General features: G+C 38.8%; 1 protein-coding gene across 1 annotated transcript; it reads right to left on the bottom strand.

The window, feature by feature from the left end:
* Positions 1–675: 675 nt before the first annotated feature.
* LOC122987431 (butyrophilin-like protein 8) lies at positions 676–1829 on the bottom strand. The gene is made up of 3 exons (XM_044359322.1): positions 1795–1829; positions 1108–1467; positions 676–974 (listed from the first exon to the last, which is right to left on the bottom strand). Exons 2-3 carry the CDS (start codon positions 1394–1396, stop codon positions 862–864), a joined length of 402 nt encoding a protein of 133 aa, XP_044215257.1. The 5' UTR covers positions 1397–1467; positions 1795–1829; the 3' UTR covers positions 676–861.
* Between the last annotated feature and the right edge of the window lie 12464 nt (positions 1830–14293).

The following is a 14293-nucleotide window of genomic DNA, read 5'->3' as shown; positions in this document are numbered from 1 at the left end:
TAATACAGCTGACAAACAGCTGATAAATAATGTGACCATGTATTAAACAGGCATATCTGAGGCTGAAGCAGCATATTCCCTCTAACAGTGGGTTAATGTCACTCAGCAGTGCAACAGCGCCATCTATTGGCCAGTAGTAGACATGCATGACATCAATGCGGGGCTTGAACGAGCTGTTTAACTGACGGGTTGTGGACGCCCGTTAATTAACGAGCGGACCTACAAGTGTCCGTTCAGTCCGCTATTCTATCATAAATATAGTAAATATTACACAACACAAGCCAAACATAAAGTTCTAACTGTATGCTTGAGACATGATGCCTATTAACATCTAGCAACTGTGGGTAACAGTAGCTGTTACTATGAGGCTACCCAGTCGGCAGAATACATGAATATGAGCCCTTTAGATCAGCTAACAGAAACGATTCACTAACGAACAGCAACTATAACAACATTCTCAAACACTTCACTCACTTGCACTACACGCACTTGACACCAGATGACAGTTAATACAAAGCAAAGTCCTTAATCCAACAGAGCGTCTGATGCGTGGCAGATTTCAGACTATCGTCTTGAGGAAATACTGTGGGTCATCCTAGCTCAGTTCTGATGAGCCCCAAAGTCCATGTCATGTGAGGCAGAGTTCAGTTGGGGGAAGAGAGAGGAAGAGAGGGGAGTGCATGAAGCATCAAGGTTGTTGCTATGGTTACTTGCCAGCCAATGGGAAACTTGTGTGTTCTGTGTCTTTGGTATAAAAGTGAATCAAACTGTTTCCTCTGATCCATCTGCTAAACTGTAAGTTTTCTGAAATCCACCACTGGACCGAGTATAAATCTTGTTTAACAGGCAGAGAGTCAATGACTAAACAGCCAGTACAGATATAGCTGCTGCTGTCAGTCCCAGTACACAGTAGAGGCCGATCCTTTCCCGACTCGCTGTGTTTGGTCTCTCAGGTTCAGGCCAATCCCTCGCTGCTGTAAAGACACCAAACACATCTGTGTCATTCATGTGAAGAAACAACATTTCACTAAAGAAAACTAAATAACCACAACACATTAAGTGGGAACATATTTCATAGTTCTGCTGAGTTTTACTGAATCATCTTACCAGTGACATTGAGTCGGCCTTTTCCTCTGTTCCAACCAGAATCTGTTCTCACTTTACACACGTACAGACCCGAGTCATCAGTCCTGAGTCTGGACACATGAAGTCTGATTCGTCCTTCTCTGAGGGCGTCTTTGTCACACTGAACTCGTCCTGCAAACTGTCCATCCTGAAACTCTGAGACCTCAACACCCCTATATAGATGATACAGGACCAAGGGTTTAACATCAGTTAACAGTTGACAATTAATTATAAGTACGGTGGAGGAACTGTCAGTTTTGGTTGTAAACATCCATTCCAGTGTGATGTTGTGGTTCTCCTCTGCCTGGTAGGAGGTCTCTGTCACGTTCAATACAAATGTTCCTGTTGAGGAGACAGAGAGGGAAAGTGAGGACCAGACAAACTAAGAACTTTAACATTTGAGCCCTTAAACTCCACCTATATATATTTAGAAATACAGCTAAGTGTTTAAAGATACAAGAGTATAAAAAGGTAATGCATGATGCCAATAATTAATACAATCTAATCAATAACTGAAGATAGAGGATCTTCCCAACTGTCATCTACCAGCTTTAATAGTTCTAATGTTTTCACTGACATATTTTAAAATGGAAGTCATAAAATATGTTTGTGAGGCTGAAGGTTTATTCTGTTGTTCATCTTTATGTCAAACTGAAGGTTTAAACTAACCACAGACACAGGAGGTCAGGCTGATGAGCAGAAGGATCCTGCAGATCATCTTCTCCCTGTGAGAGGAGACAGAGGAGAGGAGTCATCAACACATGAGGTCAAAGTTCAGTCATCACACTTGTGAAAAGATAAGTCAGGTTTCATTCATGCATCACAACATGTGCTCATGTTCATCTTCCTTATTACACATGACTGACCAAAGGACTTTTACTCAGATCTCAGTCAGTCTACAGTTTGTTCTTCTATGAATTCAGTTCAAGTAACATGTTTTTAAAAGCCTTTCTCAGGTGTCTGTGTGCAGTAATGTAACTGTGCTACAAGACTGCAAGATGATTCAGGTGTAAACTGTTTCTCTTTCTTTCAACATCACTACATCCTGCAATTCTTCCTCACTTCTGTCTCCTCTCTCCTGATTCCTTCACTCACTCTGGAAATGTAAAAAGTCTTCCATGTAAAAATCTGAGTGAGGATGAAGCAGAACTTTAACACGTATGGTGATAATTACAGTAATTGTGGACAAACAACACACAGTGGGAATGCATAAGCAGTCAAGCTATCCAAACTATTAAACTGCATTAACATTACTGTCATGTAAAGGAACAGCACTAGATAAATGGGACGCTTAAAACAACACTAATGTCAATTTACAAAACTTCAGCTTTACTGAAGAGTTTTCGCTGCTACTTCGTTGTGTTTTGTCAAACACATTATAATTTGATGCTGCATATTGTCTCTGCATGTGCCAGTGTATAAAGGTGGAGGACCATATTAATGTGTAAAATGTCTCTTGTTGGTCTCCTCTTGCTGCTGTTTTGTTTGGTAAACTGTAGTTTTATTTCTTTGCCAGTTTATTGTCTCTTCCCTGTTATAGTTGTAGTTAAACACACTAAGACACATGAGTGGTTCATGTGTTTACTGTGTGAGTGTGTTTAGGTTGTTGTGACTGCATGGTGAGTATACAGCAACACCTCTAAGCTCTCCTCAGTGTAGCCTGACATCCCATTTACCAGCCTCAGCCCATCAGGGTGGACATTTATTGAACACCTGAACAGTATTTCTCACTAAATATAATGTAAATCCTACTTAAGTCTGAACGTGTCTCATATTCGTATCTGTCTCTTACACTTAAATGAGTATTTACGCATAACATAAACGAACTTTGTTGTAGTTTAATACCGTTGTAGAAATGCACATAGTTAACAAACACGGCTCACATGAGAGAAAGAGCAGCGATGATTCACTGCAGAGTGTACTTTATACACCAAATCTCTCAATATTAACGCTCATCGTTGGGTTGAGACATGAAAATATCATCCATTGGAAAAAGTTAAGTTAAATGTACATTAGCCTACCCGAGAGTTTTTCCTCACGTTTCTGTGCAAATAATCCAAAATGTAGTTAAAAGCCAGGAATTGACGGGATTACTCCATGAAACATCACCGTGTTGGGATATTCTCTACTCTACTCTTGTATATTCGGTAAATTACCGGTATGAACCTCCTGAAAGACAGTTGTGGTATTATGATTATAACAGAAATCATATAAAACTGCAGTCAGCTTTTGTTTATTTCACAATTGTCAGATAGGCCCTACAATAATTATAATGTCAATCATTTTTTAAAAAAAAAGCATGTTTCATGTATTAAAAAGTAAATTAAAAAGTACTTACAGTGTGACAACAGCAGAGCAAAGTGCAGAAAATCTTGAGACATATAGAAGCAAACTGTTGCAGAACTTTACGAAAAAGGTTGAGCTGCAGGAAGCACAGAAATCTGTGAAAATTGTCAGAAAACAAGTCCGCTATTAGTTACCAATGCCTTGCATAATTTCTGAATAAGTACTCACAGAAGGCTGGGTAGAAAGCATTTGCTATAGTTTTCTCAGTAGAGTGTTTCACAAGTTAGACAGAAATAGAGAAGAACCGTCTCATATCATTTGGGGTATTCTCCTGGGGGGAATTTACTAACCGCAAGTGCTGACATGTGCATGTAATTTACTTTACTTGGAGGCAATAGATAAATACTGATTTCCATCCCGTTCCACTTTTAGCCACAGTAGGCAAGCACGATTAGTGCAGTCGATTAAGAATTGTCTGGGGGAAGTAACTAACCACCCACACAACTTCACTCATGGTGTAAGATGCTTTATTCCATAACAGCAAACTGTTAACTACTAGAAACATCGTAGAGTTAGTGTGGAGAACAGTAACACTAATCACTGTGTACCAGATAACATCTGTGGTGATTTAGAACACAATTTACCTAAACTTATGTCCGTAAACACAATGTCTCACATGCTGGGAACTCCGTCCACCTACCCCCAACAACTACAGTATTAAATCAAATAAAACAACTGGTAAATGTGACTGAAAAGAAAATGAGTGGTTAAAGAAACAGACAATATAGAGATAAGAGGTGTCTGTAAAGTAAGTACGTAAACCCGGTGTTTCTCTCTGTCTCCTCTCTCTTACAGAGCCAGAAAAACTACAGTTTACCAAACAAAGTAAGGATAGCAGTTGGTTCTAAAATGTGGAACAGTGTTAAATATGGCTGACACTTAGAACAAACCTAAAATTAGACAAAACAGCAGCAAGAGGAGACCAACAAGAGACATTTTACACATTTCCAGAGTGAGTGAAGGAATCAGGAGAGAGGAGACAGAAGTGAGGAAGAATTGCAGGATGTAGTGGTGTTGAAAGAAAGAGAAACAGTTTACACCTGACATTGACATGCGTCTTGAGCGACTGCTTGTGATCAGATCTCACTTCTCCGCTCTATATGTAAATAAACACGTACATAATTTCTGTTTGCAAAGACCAAATGTGTTGTTGTTTTTAACCAGCGGGAGGACCGGGGGTCCAAAGCTGTGTTCCACTTGTTCAATAACAGGATGAACAAATATCCCGTCTATTGATCAGGAGCCTGTTTCAGAAAGCGGGTTTAATGAAAACTCTTGAGTTTGTTCACCCTGAGATGATGGAAAGTCTTGATTTTTGAGTCTTGATTTTCTTCAACAAACCCGGAGTTTCTCTCTGTCTCCTCTCTCTTACAGAGTCAGACACGCTGTTTCATCTCCTCATTCATTCAGTCCGTATTTTAGCGCATATCGAAGCACATTCATTAGCGGAGGTTTACTATCTGGTTGGATATTAGTTGAGTTACTCAAGAACTTTCTAAAGTTGCCGCTTTTATGCGCATCAGTCAGTTTGAACAGCGATTTTTGCCTTCACATTCAAATATTACACAGCGTGAATTCACCCTCAGCTCAGAATAAAACCTCTGCTTGTCCTTCCGTTTAAACTCTGTGACTCTGCACAAGACAGCTGTCAGTTTGTTAGAGCAGCTCCTGCACTTAAATCTTTATTGCACATAATGTGTAATCTCAGTTTCAATTTAAACAATCGGTATGAAGCTTTAGACATGTGGGATCAATAAATAATTATCTCTATCACTCATGATGTGATTGGTCGCACTGATGGAATATAATTCCTATAATATTGGAGATTATATGTTAATATGCTGAGTGAGCAGGATTGTGATGCAGATGAAGAATGTAGTTTGAAAGTGAGATTTTTAAATAGGGAGCATAATCTTAACGTGTTTTAACAGCATTTTAGTGAAAATGTTTAAATTTACTACAGTTGTTGAAGAAGCTGAAATAAAGTCACTGAATGCTGTTGAGCTGAGATACAAATAGATGTCTAAATATTTAAAATATTCTGTATTTTAACCTCGACGCCTTTTCAAGTGCAAATCACCAAACACGTTATTACTGGATCAGACTGAGAGCTACAGTCATGTCTCTATGTTTTTGATCTATATATGTTTTAAATCTTTAACTATATTTTTCATCTTCAGTTGCTGCCTCCTGTGTTTTGTCCGTCAGATTAAAGCTGAACAAATATATTTAAAATGTGATGTAGCTGCAGCCTGATACACAGTCAGATTCCACTTTATCATCATCAAGGAAATGTAAGTCTGGTAAATGATGAATTGATGGACAACACTGAATAAAACTTTATTGTGTTAACTTATTGACACTTTTCCCGCTCTGACACAGGCTCTTTTTTAAAGATAAATGTGCAGCGTCAACACACACACTTACCACTGTGGTATGCAAAGGTAAGACTCAGGGAGCACTAGCAAGGAAGCTAAAACAATAATCAACAATCAACAATAATCAGAACCTGATTGATAGGAAGGGATGGGCAAGTGAACAGACAAGGGCTGCGTTCAACATCAGTTTGGGGGAAGTGTTTCCTAGTGCTCCCTACCACACGAAGAACCCTGAAATATTAACTGCACCTTCAGATATTGTAATCAACTTAACCTGCAGCATCTTGTAGCACAGTTACATTACTGCACACAGACACCTGAGAAAGGCTTTTAAAAACATGTTACTTGAACTGAATTGAACTGAGCTCTTATTTACTGTCTGTTATTGATTATCAGTCTTTCACATGTATGTTTGAGAGAAAAACTTTGAACTGGAAACACTGGTATTAAGGATAAAGACCAGCAGAGGGAGCTCTTCACTGGAAGTCAGCTCATCTTGTTTAGAGATCCTCACCTGGCTGCAGGTTACAGCTGTGTGCTCATTTACACCTTTAGGCTCATTGAAACATAACAGATGTATCACAGAGATCTGCTACTGTTATGTGTTTTATCTGTGATATTTGCTTAGAACTTTTTTGAGGATTTTTTTATTTGCTGACTGAGATTTTTTTGAAATAATTTATTTTTGCTCACCTTATATTCTTTCTCTCTCTCTATATATATATTTTACAATGTATCATCTTTTCTTATAACATCTATTTGTGTGTTTCTGTTTTGTGTGAAGATCATAAAACAAAATGTTGTGGCCCTTTCTTGCCAATAAAGATTCAGTCTGGTTCAGAGCAGTGCCTCACATGAACTCTTACTACAGATTCTGTGTTGTAATTAAGTATGTGAAATATATACAATATAACATGTACAAATACATAACAGTAAAGCATACTTAGAGTAACAACATGCAAAAAATTATATGTGATTAGTTGTAACTTGGTTAAAACATACAGAGGTGCTAGTAGAGAACACAAGTTTGTAGAGTGTTTGGTTCATTTCAGACTTGTTTGAGGTTTGTACATCACAACTCATTGTTCACTGGGTTGGATTACCTATCAGGATGGACACACAAAAGAGTCAAACTTTCTCTCATAAAAATAGGGATTTATTTACAATATGTACACATTATAGACTGTACATGAGGAAAGGCAATGCATTGTTAAATTAGATTTTGGAAACCTTACACCCTAAATAGATGAGAAATATTATTTGACAAGAGCTTGGAACTCCTAATTAGCACAATAAGTCCTCATTAAGGATGACTGTCAGATGGTTGTGTGATGTGACCTTTGCATTTGACCCATCCTCTACACTAGGAGCAGTGGGCAGCCACAGTGCCTCGCTCAGGAACCAACTCCAGTTGTTTTGCCAGCACCAGTGGTCAGGTGAACTGACAGGAGCACACCTGGTAGCACCTGAGCCGCGCAGCTCAGGCGTAACTGCAGCTGTGCATCATCTAGAGATTTGGTGTGTTGCCTATTTCTTCCCGTGTGAGGCTTTTCTCAGCAAAAATAGACAGTGAAAATGATCTGTTGACAGTCATATTGACATCATACCAACAACATTACATCTTTTAATATAGTTTCAATGTCTATATCTGTAGAATAGGGCAATGTCACAGACATTAAAAAATATATATGAGTAAGCCCTTTTTTGTTGTTTGTTTTTCCATTGAGCACAAACTTGTGAACCTTTTTCTGTCTAAACTACATATAAATGAAATTTACAATAACATGAAATGAAACATTCTATTATTGATGGCCATTATCAAAGGCAAACTCAATACTCAATGTAGAAACATAGGGCTGCCAGTAGCAGAGCTGTCTGTGTGGACAACACATGCTTGCAGGCCGCAGCAGTTCAGCGAGGGAGCCGTCACGCAAAGGTGGAGGTAGGCTGTGTGGCCTGGGCGTAACATAGCCTACATGTCTTTGATAGTGGGAGGAAACCAGAGCACCCAGCAGAAACCCAGAGAAGATTCTACCTGCAGTCAGAAAGAAGTAAAATACTTATCTGATCCTTCTATACTTAATCAATGAACTTAATGTTTATCATGAATAGTCCAACTAGACAGCCTGGTGTCCATCATACACAACTTAAATAATTACCATGTGTTCATACTCTTTAACATACATATAGTTATCTCAATGTTCATCCCCTTTATACATACATACTCTATGTGAGGAAGTTCTAGTTACCCTGCTATGACTATGTGCTGGATTTGTTCACACAGAACCTGCTGCAGGTGATCGATCAGAATCACGCAGATGTCTTGAATTTGTACTTGACTTACTGTCACCATCACAACCACAATCCTTGTACAGTCTGATGCCTCAGTGGTTCTGTGTAAATGAACATAATAAATCAGAACAAACATGTCAGATATACGTATGAAAACATAACAGGCTGACGTAGAAATGGTAAACTATATTACTTTCTGAATGTATAAATTTCCACTATACAAGATAATACAACTGACAAACAGCTGATAAATAATGTGACCATGTATTAAACAAGCATATCTGAGGCTGAAGCAGCATATTCCCTCTAACAGTGGGTTAATGTCACTCAGCAGTGCAACAGCGCCATCTATTGGCCAGTAGTAGACATGCATGACATCAATACGGGGCTTGAACGAGCTGTTTAACTGACGGGTTGTGGACGCCCGTTAATTAACGAGCGGACCCACAAGTGTCCGTTCAGTCCGCTATTCTATCGATAATATAGTAAATATTACACAACACAAGCCAAACATAAAGTCCTAACTGTATGCTTGAGACATGATGCCTTAGCAACTGTGGGTAACAGTAGCTGTTAATATGAGGCTACCCAGTCGGCAGAATACATGAATATGAGCCCTTTAGATCAGCAAACAGAAACGATTCACTAACGAACAGCAACTATAACAACATTCTCAAACACTTCACTCACTTGCGCTACACGCACTTGACACCAGATGACAGTTAATACAAAGCAAAGTCCTTAATCCAACAGAGCGTCTGATGCGTGGCAGATTTCAGACTATCGTCTTGAGGAAAAACTGTGGGTCATCCTAGCTCAGTTCTGATGAGCCCCAAAGTCCATGTCATGTGAGGCAGAGTTCAGTTGGGGGAAGAGAGAGGAAGAGAGGGGAGTGCATGAAGCATCAAGGTTGTTGCTATGGTTACCTGCTAGCCAATGGGAAACTTGTATGTTCTGTGTCTTTGGTATAAAAGTGAATCAAACTGTTTCCTCTGATCCATCTGCTGAGCTGCAAGTTTTCTGAAATCCACCACTGGACCGAGTATAAATCTTGTTTAACAGGCAGAGAGTGAATGAATAAACAGCCAGTACAGATATAGCTGCTGCTGTCAGTCCCAGTACACAGTAGAGGCCGATCCTTTCCCGACTCGCTGTGTTTGGTGTCTCAGGTTCAGGCCAATCCCTCGCTGCTGTAAAGACACCAAACACATCTGTGTCATTCATGTGAAGAAACAACATTTCACTAAAGAAAACTAAATAACCACAACATATTAAGTTGGAACATATTTCATAGTTCTGCAGAGTTTTACTGAATCATCTTACCAGTGACATTGAGCCGGCCTTTTCCTCTGTTCCAACCATAATCTGTTCTCACTTCACACTGGTACAGACCCGAGTCATCAGTCCTGATTCTGGACACATGAAGTCTGATTCGTCCTTCTCTGAGGGCGTCTTTGTCACACTGAACTCGTCCTGCAAACTGTCCATCCTGAAACTCTGAGTCCTCAACACCCTCATATAGATGATACAGGACCAAGGGTTGAACATCAGTTAACACTTGACAATTAATTATAAGTACGGTGGAGGAACTGTCAGTTTTGGTTGTAAACATCCATTCCAGTGTGATGTTGTCGTTCTCCTCTGCCTGGTAGGAGGTCTCTGTCACGTTCAATACAAATGTTCCTGTTGAGGAGACAGAGAGGGAAAGTGAGGACCAGACAAACTAAGAACTTTAACATTTGAGCCCTTAAACTCCACCTATATATATTTAGAAATACAGCTAAGTGTTTAAAGATACAAGAGTATAAAAAGGTAATGCATGATGCCAATAATTAATACAATCTAATCAATAACTGAAGATAGAGGATCTTCCCAACTGTCATCTACCAGCTTTAATAGTTCTAATGTTTTCACTGACATATTTTAAAATGGAAGTCATAAAATATGTTTGTGAGGCTGAAGGTTTATTCTGTTGTTCATCTTTATGTCAAACTGAAGGTTTAAACTAACCACAGACACAGGAGGTCAGGCTGATGAGCAGAAGGATCCTGCAGATCATCTTCTCCCTGTGAGAGGAGACAGAGGAGAGGAGTCATCAACACATGAGGTCAAAGTTCAGTCATCACACTTGTGAAAAGATAAGTCAGGTTTCATTCATGCATCACAACATGTGCTCATGTTCATCTTCCTTATTCTACATGACTGAGCAAAGGACTTTTAGTCAGATCTCAGTCAGTCTACAGTTTGTTCTTCTATGAATTCAATTCAAGTAACATGTTTTTAAAAGCCTTTCTCAGGTGTCTGTGTGCAGTAATGTAACTGTGCTACAAGATGCTGCAGGTTAAGTTGATTACAATATCTGAAGGTGCAGTTAATATTTCAGGGTTCTTCGTGTGGTAGGGAGCACTAGGAAACACTTCCCCCAAACTGATGTTGAACGCAGCCCTTGTCTGTTCACTTGCCCATCCCTTCCTATCAGTCAGGTTCTGATTATTGTTGATTATTGTTTTAGCTTCCTTGCTAGTGCTCCCTGAGTCTTACCTTTGCATACCACAGTGGTAAGTGTGTGTGTCGACGCTGCACATTTATCTTTAAAAAAGAGCCTGTGTCAGAGCGGGAAAAGTGTCAATAAGTTAACACAATAAAGTTTTATTCAGTGTTGTCCATCAATTCATCATTTACCATTTATCAGAACCTGACTGATAGGAAGGGATGGGCAAGTGAACAGACAAGGGCTGCGTTCAACATCAGTTTGGGGGAAGTGTTTCCTAGTGCTCCCTACCACACGAAGAACCGTGAAATATTAACTGCACCTTCAGATATTGTAATCAACTTAACCTGCAGCATCTTGTAGCACAGTTACATTACTGCACACAGACACCTGAGAAAGGCTTTTAAAAACATGTTACTTGAACTGAATTGAACTGAGCTCTTATTTACTGTCTGTTATTGATTATCAGTCTTTCACATGTATGTTTGAGAGAAAACCTTTGAACTGGAAACACTGGTATTAAGGATAAAGACCAGCAGAGGGAGCTCTTCACTGGAAGTCAGCTCATCTTGTTTAGAGATCCTCACCTGGCTGCAGGTTACAGCTGTGTGCTCATTTACACCTTTGTGATATTTGCTTTTTTTTGAGGATTTTTTTATTTGCTGACTGAGATTTTTTTGAAATAATTTATTTTTGCTCACCTTATATTCTTTCTTTCTCTCTATATATATATTTTACAATGTATCATCTTTTCTTATAACATCTATTTGTGTGTTTCTGTTTTGTGTGAAGATCATAAAACAAAATGTTGTGGCCCTTTCTTGCCAATAAAGATTCAGACAGTCTGGTTCAGAGCAGTGCCTCACATGAACTCTTACTACAGATTCTGTGTTGTAATTAAGTATATGAAATATATACAATAGAACATGTACAAATACATAACAGTAAAGCATACTTAGAGTAACAACATGCAAAAAATTATATGTGATTAGTTGTAACTTGGTTACAACATACAGAGGTGCTAGTAGAGAACACAAGTTTGTAGAGTGTTTGGTTCATTTCAGACTTGTTTGAGGTTTGAACATCACAACTCATTGTTCACTGGGTTGGATTACCTATCAGGATGGACACACACAAGAGTCAAACTTTCTCTCATAAAAATAGGGATTTATTTACAATATGTACACATTATAAACTGTACATGAGGAAAGGCAATGCATTGTTAAATTAGATTTTGGAAACCTTACACCCTAAATAGATGAGAAATATTATTTGACAAGAGCTTGGAACTCCTAATTAGCACAATAAGTCCTCATTAAGGATGACTGTCAGATGGTTGTGTGATGTGACCTTTGCATTTGCTGCAGGTTAAGTTGATTACAATATCTGAAGGTGCAGTTAATATTTCACGGTTCTTCGTGTGGTAGGGAGCACTAGGAAACACTTCTCCCAAACTGATCTTGAACGCAGCCCTTGTCTGTTCACTTGCCCATCCCTTCCTATCAATCAGGTTCTGATTATTGTTGATTATTGTTTTAGCTTCCTTGCTAGTGCTCCCTGAGTCTTACATTTACGTACTAAACTGAAACTAAACTGTTTCTCTTTCTTTCAACTCCACTACATCCTGCAATTCTTCCTCACTTCTGTCTCCTCTCTCCTGATTCCTTCACTCACTCTGGAAATGTAAAAAGTCTTCCATGTAAAAATCGGAGTGAGGATGAAGCAGAACTTTAACACGTATGGTGATAATTACAGTAATTGTGGACAAACAACACACAGTGGGAATGCATAAGCAGTCAAGCTATCCAAACTATCAAACTGCATTAACATTACTGTCATGTAAAGGAACAGCACTAGATAAATGGGACGCTTAAAACAACACTAATGTCAATTTAAAAAACTTTAGCTTTACTGAAGAGTTTTCGCTGCTACTTCGTTGTGTTTTGTCAAACACATTATAATTTGATGCTGCATATTGTCTCTGCATGTGCCAGTGTATAAAGGCATTTATCATATAAAATGCAGTCAGCTTTTGTGTGTATTCACAAATATCAGGTCAATCAATTCACTAAAATGCATGTTTCACGTTTAACAAAGTAAATTAAAAACTACTTACAGTGTGACAACAGCAGAGATAAGTGCAGAAAATCTGGAGACATGATGATGTAAACAGCTGCAGAGCTTCACGGAGAAGGTTAGTGAGCTGGGAGAGAAACACAGACAGACCTCCGACAGATTTGCAGTGTCTCTTGTATACTTTTCCCTTAAATTGTTTAGAATTAGGCCCGCCCCTCATGTCAGCATGAAGTGCTTGAAGTCCTTTACTATATTCTGCAATTGCAACTTGTTGTACTGCTAATTTGTTTACCTCGTTTGCATCAAAAAGTACCCACTACTATTTCTCTTGAAACATGGCCAGTTCCACAAGTGGCGTAGTCTGGAGGAAGTAACTAACCGCGACCACAACTTCACTCATGGTGTTAGATGCTTCATTCCATAACAGCAAACTGTTAACTATTAGAAACATCGTAGAGTTTGTGTGGAGAACAGTAACACTAATCACTGTGTACCAGATAACATCTGTGGTGATTTAGAACACAATTTACCTAAACTTATGTCTGTAAACACAATGTCTAACATGCTGGGAACTCCGTCCACCTACCCCCAACAACTACAGTATTAAATCAAATAAAACAACTGGTAAATGTGTCTGAAAAGAAAATTAGTGGTTAAACATTCAATATAGAGATAAGAGGTGACTATAAGTTATTGATAGAATCTTTTATTGAAATTGACTTCAGTGTTCAAAATAAAGATAAACCAACCCAGTCGCCAGAAGAAAACGTTGGCATTGAACGTTTCTGCAAAGTACAGAAACGTTGAATATGATGTCTCACTAAAAAAAGCCGGTTTTCTCGCCAGAAAAACGGCTGCAAATGTCCTGGCGTCTCGCTAAATACACCTGCTTTTGTCGGTTTGGTTTCGGTTTGTTCTCTGCTGCAGAAAGTTACTAACCATCCACCTGCCCCTCCTCTTCCTAATAGGAAAGATCGACTCATATAGATCACATGTGAACTACGTCACTTTAGAAATGTTGAGATGATACGTATTTTGGAGATTTCGATATAACACGTTTTGTAGAAATGATGTGATAAATTTTATTGAAATGTTAATATGCTACATATTTCACGTGTTGAAACGTAGATATTCAGCGTTTCTGTGATTTGCAGAAACGTACAGTGCCAACGTTTTATTCTGGCGACCAGGCTGGACAAACAAGACTAAACCCTGATGTGCTGAGGCTGGTAAATGGGATGTCAGGCTACACTGAGGAGAGCTTAGAGGTGTTGCTGTATACTCACCATGTAGTCACAACAACCTAAACACACTCACACAGTAAACACATGAACCACTCATGTGTCTTAGTGTGTTTAACTACAACTATAACAGGGAAGAAACAATAAACTGGCAAAGAAATAAAACTACAGTTTAGCAAACAAAGTAAGGATAGCAGTTGGTTCTAAAATGTAGAACAGTGTTAAATATGGCTGACACTTAGAACAAACCTAAAATTAGACAAAACAGCAGCAAGAGGAGACCAACAAGAGACATTTTACACATTAATATGGTCCTCCACCTTTATACACTGGCACATGCAGAG

This window comes from Thunnus albacares, chromosome 8, assembly GCF_914725855.1.
Source record: "Thunnus albacares chromosome 8, fThuAlb1.1, whole genome shotgun sequence".
Taxonomy (NCBI): Eukaryota; Metazoa; Chordata; class Actinopteri; order Scombriformes; family Scombridae; genus Thunnus; species Thunnus albacares.
The sequence above is the reverse complement of the archived record's forward strand: the minus strand, read 5'-3'. Positions and strand labels throughout refer to the sequence as shown.